At 39.4% G+C, this 18,365-nt stretch overlaps 1 protein-coding gene across 1 annotated transcript; it reads left to right on the top strand.

The window, feature by feature from the left end:
* The first annotated feature begins 966 nt into the window (after positions 1 to 966).
* On the top strand, positions 967 to 3,818 carry glulb (glutamate-ammonia ligase (glutamine synthase) b). The gene is made up of 7 exons (XM_041791930.1): positions 967 to 1,117; positions 1,731 to 1,913; positions 1,995 to 2,156; positions 2,240 to 2,386; positions 2,478 to 2,605; positions 2,710 to 2,909; positions 2,993 to 3,818. The coding sequence occupies exons 2-7, from the start codon at positions 1,748 to 1,750 to the stop codon at positions 3,309 to 3,311; spliced, it is 1,122 nt and encodes a 373-aa protein (XP_041647864.1). The 5' UTR covers positions 967 to 1,117; positions 1,731 to 1,747; the 3' UTR covers positions 3,312 to 3,818.
* The last annotated feature ends 14,547 nt before the right edge of the window (positions 3,819 to 18,365 follow it).

Raw genomic sequence — 18,365 nt, 5'->3', positions numbered from 1 at the left:
CAGTGGGCATAGTGTGTTTGCGGTGATGTGCAGTGTTTGGTGTCCTTTAAACATAACATCTTGTCCAATGGCCAAAAAACAAGTGCATAGAGGAGCATAATTTTCCACAAGGTCAACATTGATGTATTAAATCCTTTTTCTGATTGGTGTTTTGTGATATTCTAATATTTTGAGATGATGGATTTTGATTTTTATGAGCTGTAAGCCATAATCATCAACATTTTAAACATAAAAAAGTCTTGAAATATATTGCTTTGTATGAGATGAATGTAGAATATATGGAAATATCACTTCTTGAATTAAATCACAGGGAAAAATAACTTTACATTCTCTAGTTTTTGAGGTTTATATGAACTGGTGTTATAAAATAACCTTAAATAAATACTAGGTCCTGAGCAACCTTGTTAGAATAATTCAACACTGGGATGCAATGGGGCATAGATACTGATGAAAACAGTAGATGAAACTGGATACCAGGAACTATGCACAGCTATACTATTTAGTCTGTGTAGTTGCACTCATTAGTAACCCATCCAACTCATTTAATAAATAAGATTATAAAAACCTACAATAATTCCTTCAGTTTCCATAGAGTCCTCGCTCCGCTCGTTCCAAAATGAAAGCTGACGTCTGGGTGTTCAAACAAAGTCTTAGGACTTCAAGGATCACACAAATGTACAAGAGTCTGTTTATCGTCACGAGGGGGCGCACCACTTGTTTACCCCGACCTGTGAGAATGTCTCAACCTCTCTGCCTCTCTATGTTCTTCATTTCAATCCGCTGTCTCAGTTGCCCTAATTTTTTTCTTCTGTTTGTTGGGTTTTTTTTTTTAAGTCTCACAGAGATGATAATGTGTTAGTTAAAGATAAAGAGCCCTCTGCGGGTTTCCTCCTTTTGTTATTTCAACACAGTGACCGCTTGCCTTCACATCTCCTCATCACGGGCTGATCACGTTTCTGCTCGACCAATCAGAGGCCGAGCTGATGCTCAGCAGCGCTATAAAAACAAGGTGGCCGCAGAGAGTCAGGCAGGAATGAAAAACAATAGAAACGTTCACACAGACAACACGTCTAAAGACTCTTTTAATCTTTTGATATTTTTTTATACTTAACATAAGGTAAGGCGCCTTCTACTTTGATATATTTGCTGTCTTTTTTCTCGTTGTTGCATGAATTTCTACGAGCCGAAATCCGTTTCCTGTTTGTGAAGGTGCTGCTGAAACTTTGTCTTTGTTATCCCTGGTTGGCTTTGACGGTTATTTGTTCACTTGTGTTTGACCATATACTTTATCTGGTAAGTGTTAGGTGTGTTTTTTCTCCCCTCCTCGTCGGGGAAGATATTTTTATCGTGTTAGTCAAAGCAACAGATAATTTAAGTCACGACAATGCTGTTTATTTATAGAGCACTTTAAAAACAGGTTGATTTTATTGCTTGAAAGAGGAGAACAGATGAATCGTTAAAACATGAGTGTAAAATAGTCTAAAACTATCAATGTGTACACTTGAATTATTAAATTTGAGTGCAGAAATGCATTTTTAAGAGAAATCAGGAAATCTAAACAGCTTTTAGGCTGAACCACTGATGTTTGTTTTGTGGGCACTTCTTGTGGATGTCTCTAAGCTGAAGTATTTCGAGTCAGCCATTTGCTCTCCCCTATACATCCTCTCTGGTATTTATGTGCATACAGGCTCCTCTGTGTGACGCTCACCATCTGCCCTCTTCCTCTGCAGGTTTTGGGGTCAAGAAAATGGCCACCTCAGCAAGTTCAAAACTGAACAAAGCTGTTAAACAGCAATACATGGAACTCCCTCAGGGAGGCAAGGTCCAAGCCATGTACATCTGGATAGATGGATCTGGAGAGGGGCTGCGCTGCAAGACCAAGACTTTGGATTTTGAGCCCAAGGCAGTGGAGGGTAAGATTGATGCGTTCAACACCGACAATGAAAGATTGGAGAGTTTAAAGTAGATTATTAATTAGTATTTTTCTTTGTTAGATCTTCCTGAGTGGAACTTCGATGGCTCCAGCACCTACCAGTCAGAGGGCTCCAACAGCGACATGTACCTGATCCCCTCAGCCATGTTCAGGGACCCCTTCAGAAAAGACCCCAACAAGCTGGTGCTCTGTGAGGTGCTCAAGTACAACCGCAAGCCAGACGGTAAGCAGATGAGAAGAAACTTAAATTTACCTTCTGTCTTAAAGCTGTGTTAAATTTGCTAATTCCTGGCATTGTTTCAATAGACAACAACCTGCGCCACACCTGCAAACAGATCATGAGCATGGTGGAGGACAACCATCCGTGGTTTGGTATGGAGCAGGAGTACACTCTCCTGGGCACAGACGGACATCCCTTCGGCTGGCCGTCCAATGGCTTTCCGGGTCCACAAGGTGAGACTGCTTTCTAGACGATCCCATTGTTCATTTACATATTGTACAGGCTAAGTGAGTGTTAAGCTGTGCTTTTTTCCTGCTTCCTCAGGTCCTTATTACTGTGGAGTGGGTGCAGATAAGGCATATGGGCGAGACATAGTGGAAGCACATTACAGGGCCTGTCTGTACGCTGGGGTTAAGATCTGTGGTACCAATGCTGAAGTCATGCCAGCTCAGGTATCATCCTAGTGTCTATTTATTTGAGTAGCTCACCCTCACTTTAACTTCTTTGATATTTAAATTATTTAAAATCATTTAATGATGCTTTCTTTGTGTTTCAGTGGGAATTCCAAGTCGGCCCTTGTGAAGGTATTGACATGGGAGACCATCTGTGGGTGGCTCGCTTCATCCTCCACAGAGTTTGTGAGGATTTTGGCATCATTGCATCCTTTGACCCCAAACCAATCCCTGGGAACTGGAATGGGGCCGGCTGCCACACGAACTTCAGCACAAAGGAGATGCGAGAAGATGGTGGACTCAAGTAAGTAGAAATGTTGATGTGATAAGTAAGTATTGTCTTGGTAGTTTGATTTATGTGTTACTAATTATTTCTTTTCCATGCAGGGTGATTGAGGAGGGGATTGAGAGACTAGCCAAGAGACACAGGTATCACATCCAGGCCTATGATCCCAAAGGCGGGCTCGACAACGCCAGGCGCCTCACCGGTCATCACGAAACCTCAAACATCGATGAGTTCTCTGCTGGCGTTGCAAACCGTGGCGCCAGCATCCGCATCCCTCGGGCCGTTGGGCAGGATAAGAAGGGCTACTTTGAGGACCGGCGTCCGTCGGCCAACTGCAACCCTTACATTGTTACAGAGGCTCTGGTGCGCACGGTCATACTGAAAGAGGAGGGCGACCATCCAACAGAATACAACAAATGAACATTCTCAGGCAAAATGTCATGACCAGTACTGTATTTAGCCTTCAAGACTTTATGGATTGACCTGTACCTTTTTTTATTTTTTTTACCTGATGGATGAAATAACAACTGAGGTATCCCTGAAATCTTTGTGTAGCCAGTCCTGCATGAAACTTTTACCTTTGGCACAATCACTGCCTTATTGCCAACACATTTTGTCTCCAAAGCTGATTGTTTATGTATAAAATAAATATGCTAATGTCTTTAACTTGTAGTCATGCTAATTGTCGAAGTGCAGCAGCTTTTTGCTGTAAATATTGTTACTCTGACTCAAAGGATCCCAAAGGCATTTGAATGTTTGTCTGCAGTCTTGGCCTCTGTTGCAATGCTGGTTTTATCATGTTTTGCATAGATAAGGTGAATATATAAGCCAGTAAACTTTTATGTTATATTGAATGCATGCCATCTTAATGTTTTCCACTTGTTATGGTCTTCTGAAAAAAACTTAAATAAATTGCTAACATTTTTATATCTGAGTCCAGGTTTTAATTCCACATTTATCTTCATTTTTGTTATGACACTTTACATATGAACCAAGACTAGACTGCTCTTTCTTATCTAGACATGCACTATAATACCACAAATTAGATGGAACAGAAGAAAGGGGTAGAAATTTTGAGCCTAATCAGAGTAACTGGGCATTCATGTGCCGACCTATGGAGAAAAAACAATACCTAACGGGGACAAAATAACAGCAAAGGCTTAGTGTGGTTATGCTGATAACAGCAACAATCTGACTTATTTTACCAAAGTAACTACTTTCTGCTGACTAGTGGTGTGAGTAAGGCAGCTCCATAGCCTCATCCTCATCAACAACCTAGCTGCATTACAGGAGTGTGAAAATCCTTGCATGACTGCGTACAGATGAAAGGACTCATTATAAAGCAGTCAGTCATTTTTACTGGGTCATGAATGAGTATCTAGCAAATAAATTCTGTCAAATTTAATGAGACGCTTTGTAAACATGATTTATTTGTTGTCTTTGCTCAGTCATAAGTTTTGCACTCTCTGGGGGCCCCTCCCCCTGCCAAAAGATGAGAATGCTTTCGCCCAGTTACCCCATATTGAGGAGAAGCACACCTGTCCCCTCTCCCCAGCCCCCCCCCCCCAATAGCTTGCACTCACACTGCCAGGTCAAACCAGGTAACCAGGTCTTGGCACAGAAATGTCATCACACTGTAATATGACACGTGGCTGACAAGGTGCACAGTCTGACAGCACGGTGGATAAATACACAGGCAACGTGACGGTAGCGTTACTCAGTTTGGGGCTTATTTTGAGTTGAATGATTATCAAAGGGAACAGTGGTGTTGATTATATGTTGCATACCCATGCTTGTGCACGTGTGACATTAGTCGTACCCTCCTTTTCCATCCATGCCAAAGCCAAGGAAGTGGACTATGCTTTACTGCAGTATGGAGCGCTCACAATGGTCCAACAGACTGAATTTGGGGCTCAAGCTTAGGTATAGACTATAGACTACTGGGTGCCTGAATGCAGCCAAAGTCTTTTTTTTAAACAGATGTTTCTCCCTCTTGTATTACAAAACTGATTCTAGGGATAGACAATCAATGACATTTTTTTTTTTAAATCGCAATATGTCGTACTGCAATTTTCAAAATAACAGTTTAATACAAAATTTTGCAGAGATGTTCTTCCCTACACATCATGTATACACTCAAGTGTCAATTTTTTATAGAATAATTTGCAAAAAAATCGTATTTTCTTTTTTGTTCAGTTTAAACACTGTGTTTATTGCTTGTCTATTGAGGAATACATAAGATGAGTAAGTTAAAAAATAATCACATACTAAATCGCAATATTAATATTGTTCAGTGATAAGTAATTCTACACTAACTTTTAAAAAGATTTAAATCTTTAACTGTGCAAGTTTGATTGAGAACTATCTGCACAGACTCAGTGCTGATTGTAGCCAAAGATACATCTACTAAATACTGACTTGAAGGGGGTGAATATTTATGCACTCACTTATTTTACATCACATATTTTTATTCAGTTTACATTACTTTGAATAAATCTGTTTTCACTTTGTCATTAAAGAGTTTTTTGTATTTTTTTGTCAAAAAAGCCAAACTATATTAACCATGATTGATTTTTAAAATCAATAAAAGGGTAAAACATCCAAGGAAGTAAATACTTTTTATCAGCATTTACCAAAACCAAAAACATTAAAACTCTTTATTTCTCGGTGACTGCTTCTAACAGCAGTGTGACTCATTTCTCGAGAGTTTAATTTGTGCAGGGAGAAGTGTTTTTTTTTTTTTTTTAAAGGAATGCTTTCTTCATAAGGGAGAACAGAGCATGTCTCCTCTCGTCCCTCCGTGCCAGACTGTCGCCTGTTCATCATAACTTTTTTGCATTAGTTGCAACAAAGGAATTCCATTTTTTTCATTGTTACCGTCTCATTTGTAATTACGAAATTTGCCTTGCTCCATCCTTGTCTTGTAAAAGCCATCTCCTGCAAGATTTGCAGTGTATTCCAGTGCAGCCCTCTAATTTAAAGATGAAAATAAAATTTGAGGAGAAACTGCAAAGGGCGAGATCCCCCCTCCCTCCACTTGCCTGGCTATAACTACATTAACATCTGCAGTGATGCTCCCTGTGACTAAATCCAGACCAAAATGTATAGCAATGTTGAACACAATGATTCACAAAACATTTACAGTCTCCTCCTTAAACTAAAATAAGGCCAAGTGAAAGCCTGAACTACCAAAAAATGTCGTCAAACTTTCAAACCAGTTTCCACATGTTTATCATTTACCATATAGTCAGTGACAGCATGCACGTGAGGGCCCTGACTTTGCTGACTGCTCACGGTTTGCTGAAGTATGCCACAGGTCATTGCAGAGATAAGTGCGTGAGTGTGTTACTTTGTGTGTGTGTGTTAGTGTCAGTGTGTGTCTGTCATCCTGGTATGTTGTTTTGACATGGGTCCAGATAACCTATGAACAGTTCTAAAAGTAGGCCAAAAGGGAAAAAAGGGGTTTCTTTCTAAATCTGTACAGAGTCCAGAAAACCCCTTGAGAGGAGTGGGAGTTCATTTTGAGTAGTTAGTTTAAGAGTAAAGTTTACAGCAAACCATATTACTGTCCATCATTTGCATTCATTTATTACTTTAGTTGTGTAAATACTGCATAAAATGTGGTCTTAAGGGTTTCCTTGGACTGTTTCCTTGTGTAACATGCAGACTTGAGAGGTTCAACCTGTGTATCATTACCAGTCTGCATTATGCTTTCTTCATAGTAGGTTGATTTGGAAAAAGATCTGCTTACAAAGTCCATTCCAGGACAACCTCAGATCTCAGAGTCAGGTGGCAGATTTCAGAGTAAAAGGCCTCAGGAAAAAGGGATCTCAGATAAATTCTTAGATAGATCTAAGATAGAAAAGCATCAGGTCTCAGGAAAAACAGTGTCAGACTAAGATGAAAAAGTATTAGGAAAAAAAGGCATCAGACTCAAATGAAAAGGTGTAAAGAAAAAGGCAGTGGGCTTCAGACAAACAGGTCTCAGAAAAAAAGGCATCAGACTTAAAACAAAAAAGTGTCCAGAAAAAAGACATCAGACTCGGATGAAGGTGTCAGGAAAAACAGGCATCAGAATCAAATGAAAAGGTCTCAGGAAAGAATGTGTCAGACTTCAGACAAAGAAAGTCAAGGAAAAAAGGCTTTTGACTCAGATGAAACGATTTTGGGAAAAAAAAATTATGTCACAAAAAAGAATAATTTCAAAAGGTCTAGACTCATACAAAAAGGTGCTGGGGAATAATGGTATTGAACACTAGAGAACAGGTCTAAGGAAAAAGGGAACAGTCTCAGATGAAAAGGTGTCAGAAAAAAAGGAATCAAGCTCAGAAAAAGGGTATCAGGAAAAAATGGCATCAGACTTCAGATGAAGGTGTCAGGACAAGGCGTCGGACTTCAATCTAAAAAGGTGCCAGGAAAAAAAGATGTCAGACACCGATTAAAAAGTGTTCCTGACACCTTCTCATCTTAGTCTATCCTCATTTTTCTGAGACCTTTTCATCTGTGTCTGACACCTTTTTTCCTGACACATTTTCACCATAAGTTTAAGGCCTTTTTACTGAGACCTATTTGTCTGAGACCTTTTCATTTGAGACTGGCGCCTTTTTTTCCCTGAGACCTTTTCGTCAAAAATCTGACACATTACAGGTTTCCTTGAGACCTAAGTCTTTTCATCTAAAATCTCAGATTCTGAGCATGTCCTATAATGGACACCATATCTGCTAAAAAAAAGTTTGCTTTTCTTGGTATTGGTACTTTAAACCCATGCCATGAGATCATGAAAATCCCTGGGATTAATCTTAAAAAAATTTCTCTGAAAATATTGATCAGTTATTTAGTTGTTTAAGATTGCAAGATGTGACGAAATCAAGGATTAGCCTGTTGACAGACATGAAATCTGCCCAGTCTATCAGCTTTGCAAGGTTACACTCACATTTTAACTTCAATCTCCATTGTGTAGCTTGTCAAGAAAATTATTTGTTTCTGTTTTTACTTTTGTTGCAGCTTATGACAATAAAAGTGGCAGTGACGAACCTAAAATGCTCCTGGTATTATAAGATCTTTATGATTTTAATTACATATTTTTAAAAATCTGCTCTATACTTCTACCATGCATTTTTTATTTGATTACCACAAAAGTGGCTGTTAAGACCTGATGTTGTTATCAGAATAAACAGGCATGCATGCTGGTACCCATAGGGACAGTTTGTGCCTTGTTCGTTTGGCAAGAGGGAAAGCACAGCTGCCAAATATGTTAATTTAAACTCACTTGTTTGCTTTTTTTGTTACTTATTTGGAGTCATTTGCGTGACTGCCTGTAGCTGTGCTTGAATTGTCACAACATGGAGGCCTCTCATTTCAGATGTGTTGGTACAAACTGGGTTAGACAACAAGTTACAACAGTAAATAGAAAAAAATGAGTGAAATGGTGAGGATATGTGTTCACACCTACATTCGTTTTTTTCCCCTCATTTCTAAAGGAGCAGCTTTTTTTCTGCATATTTACACTTAAAGTTGCATTTCAGCGTATAGTTTCTCTGCTCATGCTGCTGTGCTTTAGGTTTTACTCTAGTCATGTCAAATATCTTTGGTTTTGACCTTGAACTGAGACTTTAGCTTTCACTTCACTGGCCCTGAGAGGAAACTTGTTTTGCAGTGAGATAAACCAACACACAACAGTCACCTGCTGCTAGTCGCTGCTGGTGCCCCCCACCCCTCATTATTTCCTCATGCTGACTTTGGTCCAGTGAGGCTGTGTTTTTGTTTTAGTCTTAAAACAATTATGCCTATATCTGCAAAACATTCAATTATAAAAACAATGCTGAATGAATCAATAATGACAAAAAATAAGAAAATGAAGCAGCTAGCACTTGAATAAGTTTGTTTTTGATGTGTTACCATCATGCAGACATTTAACCTACTTTTTGCATGAGGAGTCACGTTTAGGAGTCTATTTTAGTCAAAGGGCCATGAACTGGTGTGAGGGAGGTGACGGTGTGACCTAGAAACCTTTGCAGTTAGAGTTGCACCTCACGTTCACTCTCTTTAATGGTCATGTCTATTCTAAGTCCATTTGAGTGGGACATTGACCTCAATGAAATGCTAGACACAGTAGTCACTACGCATAACCAGTTAAAGACTGGAAGGAAGGATATGAAGGCCCCTGCTACGCCTCATCTTCATAAAGGGGGTCTTTCTATCCCTGATCCACTAAAATAAGGGTAGTCAAGAAGTGTTTGTAATACATATTAACTGCTATGATTGTGTAAATCCTGCCATTCACATTAGCTCCTTTAACAAGTTTACCAAGTTACAGTGCCTATAAAGAGTATTCACTCTCTTAGATGTTTTATTCTTTTATTGATATTATAAATTAATCATGGTCATTACCCACATAGCAAAAAGTGATTGAATCAACATTGCGATACTGTCAGGCTGAAGATTGCAATCAACATTGATGTCAGACATTGAAAAAAACATTGAAAGTGCTCAATATGATCAACATGGAAATAATGTTGAATTTCCAATCAGTTCTGACAATGAATCAACCTTGATTCAACTATGACATGAGCAACATTGAAAGAATGTAGAATTGCATCAACAGTGATTTAACTATATACAGTTGAAACCAGAAGTTTACATACACTATATAAAAAGGCACATAAACTTTTTTTTCTCACCGTCTAACATTAAATCAGATTAAACTTTTCCTGTTTTTGGTCAATTAGGATTACCACAATTATTTCTATTTGCTAAATGCCAGAATAATGAGAGAGATCATCTTTTAGACAATTTTTTACTATTTTCTTGAGAGTCAGAAGTTTACATACATTTCATTAGTATTTGGTAGTATTGCCTTTAAACTGTATGACTTGGGTCAAATGTTTTGGATATGCTTCCACAAGCTTCTCACAATAGTTTGCAGGAATTTTGGCCCATTCCTCCTGGCAGAACTGGTGTAACTGAGCCAAGTTTGTAGGCTGCCTTGCTCGCACATGCCTTTTCAGCTCTGCCCATAAATTTTCGATGGGATTGAGATCAGGGCTTTGTGATGGCCACTCCAAAACATTGACTTTGTTATCCTTAAGCCACTTTGTAAGCAGTTTGGCAGTATGCTTAGGGTCATTGTCCATTTGGAAAACCCATTTGCACCCAAGCTTTAACTTCCTGGCTGATGTCTTGAGATGTTGCTTCAGTATTTCCACATAATGTTCTTTCCTCATGATGCCATCTATTTTGTGAAGTGCACCAGTCCCTCCTGCAGCAAAACAACCCCACAACATGATGCTGCCACCCCCATGTTTCACAGTTGGGATGGTGTTCTCAGGCCTGCAAGCTTCCCCCTTTTTTCTCCAAATGTAACGATGGTCATTATGGCCAAAAAGTTCAATTTTAGTTTGGTCAGACCACAGAACATGTCTCCAAAAATTAAGGTCTTTGTCCCTGTGTGCATTTGCAAACTGTAATCTGGCTTTTTTATATTTCTTTTGGAGTAATGGCTTCTTCCTGGGAGAGTGGCCTTTCAGCCCATGTCGGTACAGGACTCTTTGACTGTTGATAATGACACACTCTTACCAGCTTCAGCCAGCATCTTCACAAAGTCTTTTGCTTTTGTTCTTGGGTTGAGATGCACTTTTCGGACCAAAACACGTTCATCTCAGGGACACAGTCTCCTTCCTGAGCGGTATGATGGCTGGACATTCCAATGGTGTTTATACTTGCGTATAATTGTTTGAACAGATGAACATAGCACCTTTAGGCATCTGGAAATTGCACCCAAGGATGAACCAGACATGTGCAAGTCCACAGTTCTCTTGCTGATATCTTGGCTGATTTCTTTTGATTTTCCCATGATGTTACACAAAGAAGCAGTGTGTTTCAGGTGTGCCTTAAAATACATCCACAGGTGTGCCTCTAATTAACTCAAATGTTGTCAATAAACCTATCAGAGGCTTCCAAAGACATGACATCATCATCTGCGCTTTCCAAAATCGTTTAAAGGCATAGTAATCTTAGTGTATGTAAACTTCTGACTCTCAAGAAAATAATAAAAAATTGTCTAAAAAATGATCTCTCTCATTATTCTGGCATTTAGCAAATAGAATAAATTTGGTAATCCTAACTGACCAAAAACAGGAAAAGTTTAATCTGATTTAATGTTAGATGGTGAGAAAAAAAAGTTCATGTGCCTTTTTATATAGTGTATGTAAACTTCTGGTTTCAACTGTATATGCATTGCATTATACATTGAAACAATGTTATTAAGTTACTAAGTAAAGTTGTACTAAGTTGTACTTTATTCATCCCCAAAGGGAAATTCATAGTTCACACTGTTGGGGGCGTTTGGTGCCTTGCTCAAGGGCACTTCGACAGTGCCCAAGACGTGATGGAACCTCTCCAGCTACCAGGTCGAGTTCCGCTCCCGCTCCCCTTCCAGCCGAACTCCTTCCAGACTGAGCCTTCCAACAGTTCAAGGCAGCATGTAGCAATGAGCAACAAGGCCATCACTGTATGTGTGTGTGTAATATGTAAAAACAACAAAAACAGTGTAAACTATGAATTTCCCTTCAGGGATGAATAAAGTACAACTTTACTTTACTTAGTAATAACATTGTTTTAATGTATAATGCAATGCATATATGTAGTTGAATCAGTGTTGATGCAATTCTACATTCTTTCCATGTTGATCATCACAATGTTGATTCAATCACTTTTTGCTATCTGGGTTGTCAGCAAGTTGTTGAGTTTTTAGTCTCAGGCTAAGATTTTGCAAAGACTGGGGGTCACTAACTACAAGAGTAGAATGTGATGTCTTTTGAGGTTATTTTCCAACAGGCACCTGGTGGAAATATACAACAGCATTTTTGGGGCAGAGAAGAAGATGTAGATGGAAATGAAGACAGCTTATGAGTTAATATCTCTTACAAACTTATGTTTTTTAAATCATTTATTAATTTGAGCAAAGACGGTCTATGTTCCTGCAACAACCAAAGAGCTATCTCAGAAACACTTCGGATTAAAAGTGTATGAAAATGTGAGTCGTCTCACCAAAAAAACAAACTGATTGGACTTTTACTTTGAATAACCCGATGGAACTTTACTGTACCTGTCATGTTGTAGTACTGGAGAGTGGTCTTGGTCTTGTCCGCCCCCAAATATACCCCCCCCCATCAGCACCATTGAAACGATGTCAATTCAATGTAGGGCATTTCAACATTGAAAAATCATCATGTATACTACACTGATCCAACATCAGTTTTTCAAATGTTGAAATGGTAACTGTAACTAAACATTGAAACAACAAGATTTTTCAACCTCAACCAAAAATAACCAATCTGACCAAAATCCAACATTGAATTAATGTCTTTTGCTATCTGGGTATGATTTGGCTTTTTTTTTTTTTTTTTTTTGACAAAAAAAATGACCCAAATAAACTTTGTGATGTCAAAGTGAAACAGATTGCTACAAAGAAATGTCAGTTAAATAAAATATGTAATGTGAAATAAGTGATTGCATAAATATTTACCCCCTTTGCAGTGACTGACCTACTTCAACTGCTGCTGGTAGTCTTACAAGTTTTGAAATGATCACCTGAGTGCAGTGAATGTGTCTCAAGTGATGATAGTGCAAAAACACCTTTGTCTAGAAGGTCCAGACACTGGTTTATCAGTATTCCTGACTACTATTACACCATGAAGACAGAAGAACACTCCAAGCAACTCAGAGAAAAGGTTATTGAAAATTTTAAGTCACAGGATGGATAAGAAAATAATTCCTCACAAACTGAGTGTTCATACAAGAAGGCGACTAGAGAGAGAGGCCACCAAGACACCTACGTATGACTACTCTGACGGAGTTACAAGCTTCAGCAGCTGAGATGAGAGAGACTGCATACAGCAACTACCTGGGTTCTTCACCATTCAAAACTTTATGGGAGAGGGGCAGAGAGAAAGTCACTGTTGAAGAGAACTCACATCAAATTTGGACTAGAGTTCTCCAAAAGGCCTGTGGGAAACTTTAAACACTGCACATCACCACAAACACACCATCACTGCTGTGAAGCATGGTGGTGGCAGCATCATGCTGTGGGGGTGCTTCTCAGCAACCAGCCCCGGAAGACTTGTTAAAGGCAGAGGGTAAAATCAATGCAGCAAACTATATAAAAATCTTCTTATTCAGGGTACAAGAGAACTATAGCTTAAGAGAAGATTTATTTTCCAGCTAGACAAGTGCAGATTTACTGTTGAAGTACAAAGGGGTAATGGTGGCAGAATGATGTTGAAGTCCCAAACTAGCTTAAAGTGAAAAAATCAAGACATGTAACAAAAGAAAGAGTGGACCTTTGTGCAAAAAAATGCACTTAAAGTGAAACCATGGTAAGCTTGTTTTTAACCAGTTGGAGCTCTGTGCCCTACTTTACTCAGTGGTCTGTACAAAAATGTACCGTGACAAACAGCGAACAGTTCTATGGTCTATTACACTAAATGTTAAACACACCTATGATGAAGGTAACAAGGTCAAACACCTGGAACATCTGGTGTGTCACGATACTGAGGTTGCTTGAAAGAGTATGTGGGTGTGTTTGTTGTCTAAGGGCAGATTTGAACTAAGGCTCTTCCTGTGTCACACAGTATTTAAACGTGAGGTGTAGTTAATACACTTTCGTTTTACATTTATCTGGGTCAAATTGGGACATGCCTGGATTTTCTAGTAAAGATTACTGATGTGGAGTTTGTGCCATCAGAAAGAATCATACTTTGATAATACGTATAGTCTATAAGGATGTTGACAAATATCAGCCATTAGCAAATAAGATAGCATCAAAAGGGGCAAGTATCTAATTATCAGTGGTGTCAAATCTATAAAGTACTGGCAACTTGAATACCAAACTGCTGGATCTAATGATAGATGATGGATGGATTGATGGATGAATCAACAGCCTCTGTCTCAGTCACCTCTCTTACGAAGACCCTTCTCCCTGATTTCTCAGTTTGGCCAGGCGTCCAGCTTGTAGAAGAGTCGTGGTTGTGCCAAACTTCTTCCATTTGAGAATAATGGAGGCCATTGTGCTCTTGGGAACCTTCAGAACTTTTTTTGTAGCCTTCCCCAGATCTGTGCCTTGCAACAGCCCTGTCTCTGAGCTCTGCAGGCAGTTCCTTTGACCTCATGGCTTGGTTTTTGCTCTGATATGCATTGTCAGCTGGTGTGAGGGGGCTGAATATTTGAAGGGAATACTCAAAAAATCAGGGGCGGAAATGTTCAACTGGCACAAGGTGGCCCTGTGACAAAGTAAGGATTTGTACGCTTGCATGCATTCAGTATCAATGTGTGATCATCCCTATGAAGTCTGGTAATGATTGACCAAAGTGTTGAAAAGTTATATGGCATTATTGGTGTATTTTCACTGCAAAACGACAAAAAGTAATTTAAGTTTGGGCTCTGGTCATGACCCCTCCCTATGGTGAAAACTCACAGTTCACACAACTTTAGATCTCCAGGTTGTCTACTATGAGAAAAAAAGCATTTTGGAGTCAATCAGATGAAATCCCTTTGACTAGTTCATTAAAATAAGAAACTTCTGAATTGCCCAAAAATGCCAACATTTGACACTTAGCTGTTTGTATTGCACTTCCTGTACATTTTAGAGCATGGCCCCAAGAGACTTTTTTTGTCTAATCATGATACATATGTGTAACGATTTTCATGCACATATCTCTTACCCAGTTCCCTATCTCAAATTTGGGGCCACTGTGGGGTCCCAGCTACTGGACTTTCACAGCCACCAAAATACAAACATTTCCACAGAGGGGGCAAATTTCTGTAAAGTCTGGTGAGTTTTTGAGTTAAAGCCCCCAAGTTAGCAACTCCTCTGGCAGAAAAATAACTCAAACAGATAGGGTCCTCACCATCCTAGGTCAGGGTCCTTGCTGGCCCTATCAGTGCTCTGATAAAAATGATTTTTTTCCTACAGGCTTTAACATAAGATTTTTTTTTAAGTGATGGAGGTCTGAATACTCTCTGATGTGCTGTATGCCAGGACATTTGCCTGCTGGGATGAAGTCTGGGAACACACAAAATATGACTTGGCTCAGAGTTTACTGCCAAATGAACATGTCTGAATCATGTTACACTGGCTTCCTTGAATCATGTCTGCAAGCCAAGCTCAAAAAATGTCATGACACTCACAAAAACACAGATACAATCATTGCTCTTTTTTTACCATAGTAGTGACATAAAATAAAAACACATTAAGGGAGTATCTCATGAGACAATAAACTCTCTTTATCTGGGCTATCAACACATATGGAAGTCACGCCTGAAGAGGAGGAAATCCCTTGAATGGCTATTCTTCAACTTGCTAGTGTCATGCAGCATGTTTACTGTAAAATGTTTCCATTGTTTTAGAAGGCTGAGCCCCTCCTTATCTTAGACTATGTAATGTGAGCCCACTGTATACAGTAGGTACAGTAGAAGCGTGTGAATGTGCTACTTGGCAAAAAAAATGAGGATTAACATGATATTTTCAATAAGATAACCTTGGTTGAGAGTTGACAAAGAGGAGGTGTAGCATTACGCCTAAAGCCTTGTTTCCATGACAGCCTTAACCCAAGCAATCTGGTGTGTGGACGAGGCGGGGGTGGGGCTGGATACCAGGCTATATTACATAACAGCAGTCAGGGCAAGTATATGTATACTACACACGGTGTTGATCACAACCCGATGCTATGTAAAAGAAGCCAGTGTAGTCTAGTAGGCGTGTTTCATAATCTCGTGTCATCCTTTTCCATCCCACAATACAGACTATTCATTGAAAATAAAGACAGCTGAGCTGCAATTCAATTTGAAGAGGTCTAATCGAGAACCATGAGTTGGAACAGTAAATGAAGCACCATCCTCGGCAGGTTAGCCCTAATCTCATCACGAGTGCTGTCACGTCTGCTTCAGAGGTCCTTTACCCTCAGCTATCACTTGTGACAAACGAGCTTTTCTTTGCCACCCTTCCCCTTCCTTCCTAATACCCCCCCCCCCCGAGATGGCTTCAGGACATGAAAACTGTTGTGGCTTGGCTGACCTGAGGGTCAGAAACTTGAGCAGCTATGAAAGCAGAAGTGCACAGTGCAACATGGAGGTGAAAGACCCAGAATGAAAGAGCACGCAGAGAGATCGAAACACCACAAATGGTTAAAAATGTCACCAGGATTTAAATCAAACACTTCTGACTTTTTCTATCAAATCCAACCCTTAAAAATCTATAATAATGTAGGTCAAATGAGTAGTATTGCATTAATGAAGCACCTCCCCTAACTGTTTAATGGGAACAAGCCTCAGATCTGGTTGCATCCAGATTCAGCACAAAAAAACTCAGCAATGTTTGGACAGGGAGATTCCTTGTGTGTTCTAATTTGTGTGTCATATTTAGTTAGGGTGTCTGCGCTACACGTGCACTTCAGCTGACCCAGTAATAGGAAACATGAGAGAGCACAATCTCAAGTTACAGCCTAAAGAATAAGGTCAAGTGATGTTACTATGCAAACATTATCTAAACAGGCACCCTAATGCGGGTCACGGGAGGAATATAGAAGCTATAAGCTTTTTAATGTTTTCTGCACCACAGCACACACTGTTCAGAGTCAGACAAGAAAATAAACACCACCCATGTGGTCAGGACTTATAGGAAACTATAGAGAAGAGGAAGCTGGATTAAAGATAAGACGCAGGGGGGAAATAGCCATTCAAGATATTTACATGTAAAGGAAGGTTAGAGAGAGACAATACCCCTAGACCACTTTCTCTTCAGCTGAGAGTATGTATACATGTGTTAAGTAGTGTTGTTGATCAATTCAGGTCCTTATCAGGACATTTGAGTACCTAAAATCTGCATAATGTGAAAGAAATATGCTTTTGTACAGATTGAAACCCAGTCACTGCAATTACATTTTTCTTCTACCTGACTTGGAGGTAGGTGAAGTTTATGGTGCCAGCTTTTGCCACCAAACCCTGATAAAACTATAGGCCACTGACTCAACCAAGTACAAGTAAAATGTATTTAATTTAAAGTTTACCTTAACTGAGAAACTACTGAGGAGTTTTACAGAAAAATATGATCATTCCTTATTGGCAAGAACAATAACCAGACATCTCAGGGCAAGGCAAATGCATACTGATGAAGACTATGCACCATGCATCTTCTGGGAAAACCTCCTGCCACAAGCAGGAACTCCCAGCTCAGTTGATAACTTCACTCATGGTGCAAATGTGTCTCACTTTAAAAAACCCAACAACAATCACTTTCAAAGTCACCTAAATAACCCCAGCAGGGATCACTGTGCAACAGGCAATAACCCAATAACACAACTAAACACATACAAAAAACATCTACACAATCTGCCCAAGGGCATGATGGGAAACTCTGCCAACACATCCTCCAGATTTGAAATACAGTGGAGTCAGCAGAGGTGGAAAAAGTACAAGAGTATGGTACTCAAGTAAAAGTACAGTTACTATGGTTAAGACGTACTTCCGTAGAAGTAAATTTACTGATTTCAAAATGTACTCAAAAAGTAGAAGTACACAGAAAAACTACTCAATTACATTAATCAGCCAATACGTACATGTGGCTCTAAACTAAAACTTCAGTCCACAGAACAAGCCTTACAGTTTTAGGATGAACTAAGCAACAAAATGCACTCCTTAAGGCACAATTTAGAGCCAAAGAAATGAAGAAAACCAAAGAAAAATATTTCACAAACTTCTTTGTACATACAACCAATACAGCCAACATAGCATGATATTTATAGTTAATTGTAAATATAAAATATTTCCATATTCATATCTGCTGATACTGATAATTCACTTCTCAGGCCAATAACATCATGCATCCCTATTTTAAACTAGGAGTTCATGAGATACATTCATTCATTCATATAAACATTCATATGTCCATTGCCTATCAGTCAAGGCCAGTAATCCTGGTTAAATGCTTTTGTCTAAACTAACAAAGTTCCAATAAAGTTCCAAGTTATGATCGCTGCCATGCTGTCATAATGCTCTTTAACCTAGTGTAAACAATATCAGCTGATAACACAGATAGCAGAACAGTGCAGTTCAGTACTATTTTGATCAATAAAACAGAAAGGTACACATCCCTGCCCCCATAATGCTCTGTGACCCCAGGTCCACTGTGGACCCTTTCTACCTCCTGGGAACCCTCATCACCCAGGACCTCAAGTCGGAGCTGAACATCAACTCCCTCATCAAAAATATCCAAGCAGAGAATGTGCTTCTTGAGGCAGCTAAAGACATTCATGAAGGTAATGATGGTGTGCTTCTCAAATCACCATCATCGAGTCTATCCTCATATCTCTGATTATTGTCTGGTACGCTGCAGTCATGGCAAGGGAGAGGAACAGGCTGCAGCCTATCATCATCTCTGCAGAGAGGGTGATTGGCTGCAATCCACAAATTCAATTGAAT

This window comes from Cheilinus undulatus, linkage group 7 (assembly GCF_018320785.1).
Source record: "Cheilinus undulatus linkage group 7, ASM1832078v1, whole genome shotgun sequence".
In the NCBI taxonomy this organism is placed as follows: domain Eukaryota; kingdom Metazoa; phylum Chordata; class Actinopteri; order Labriformes; family Labridae; genus Cheilinus; species Cheilinus undulatus.
The sequence above is the reverse complement of the archived record's forward strand: the minus strand, read 5'-3'. Positions and strand labels throughout refer to the sequence as shown.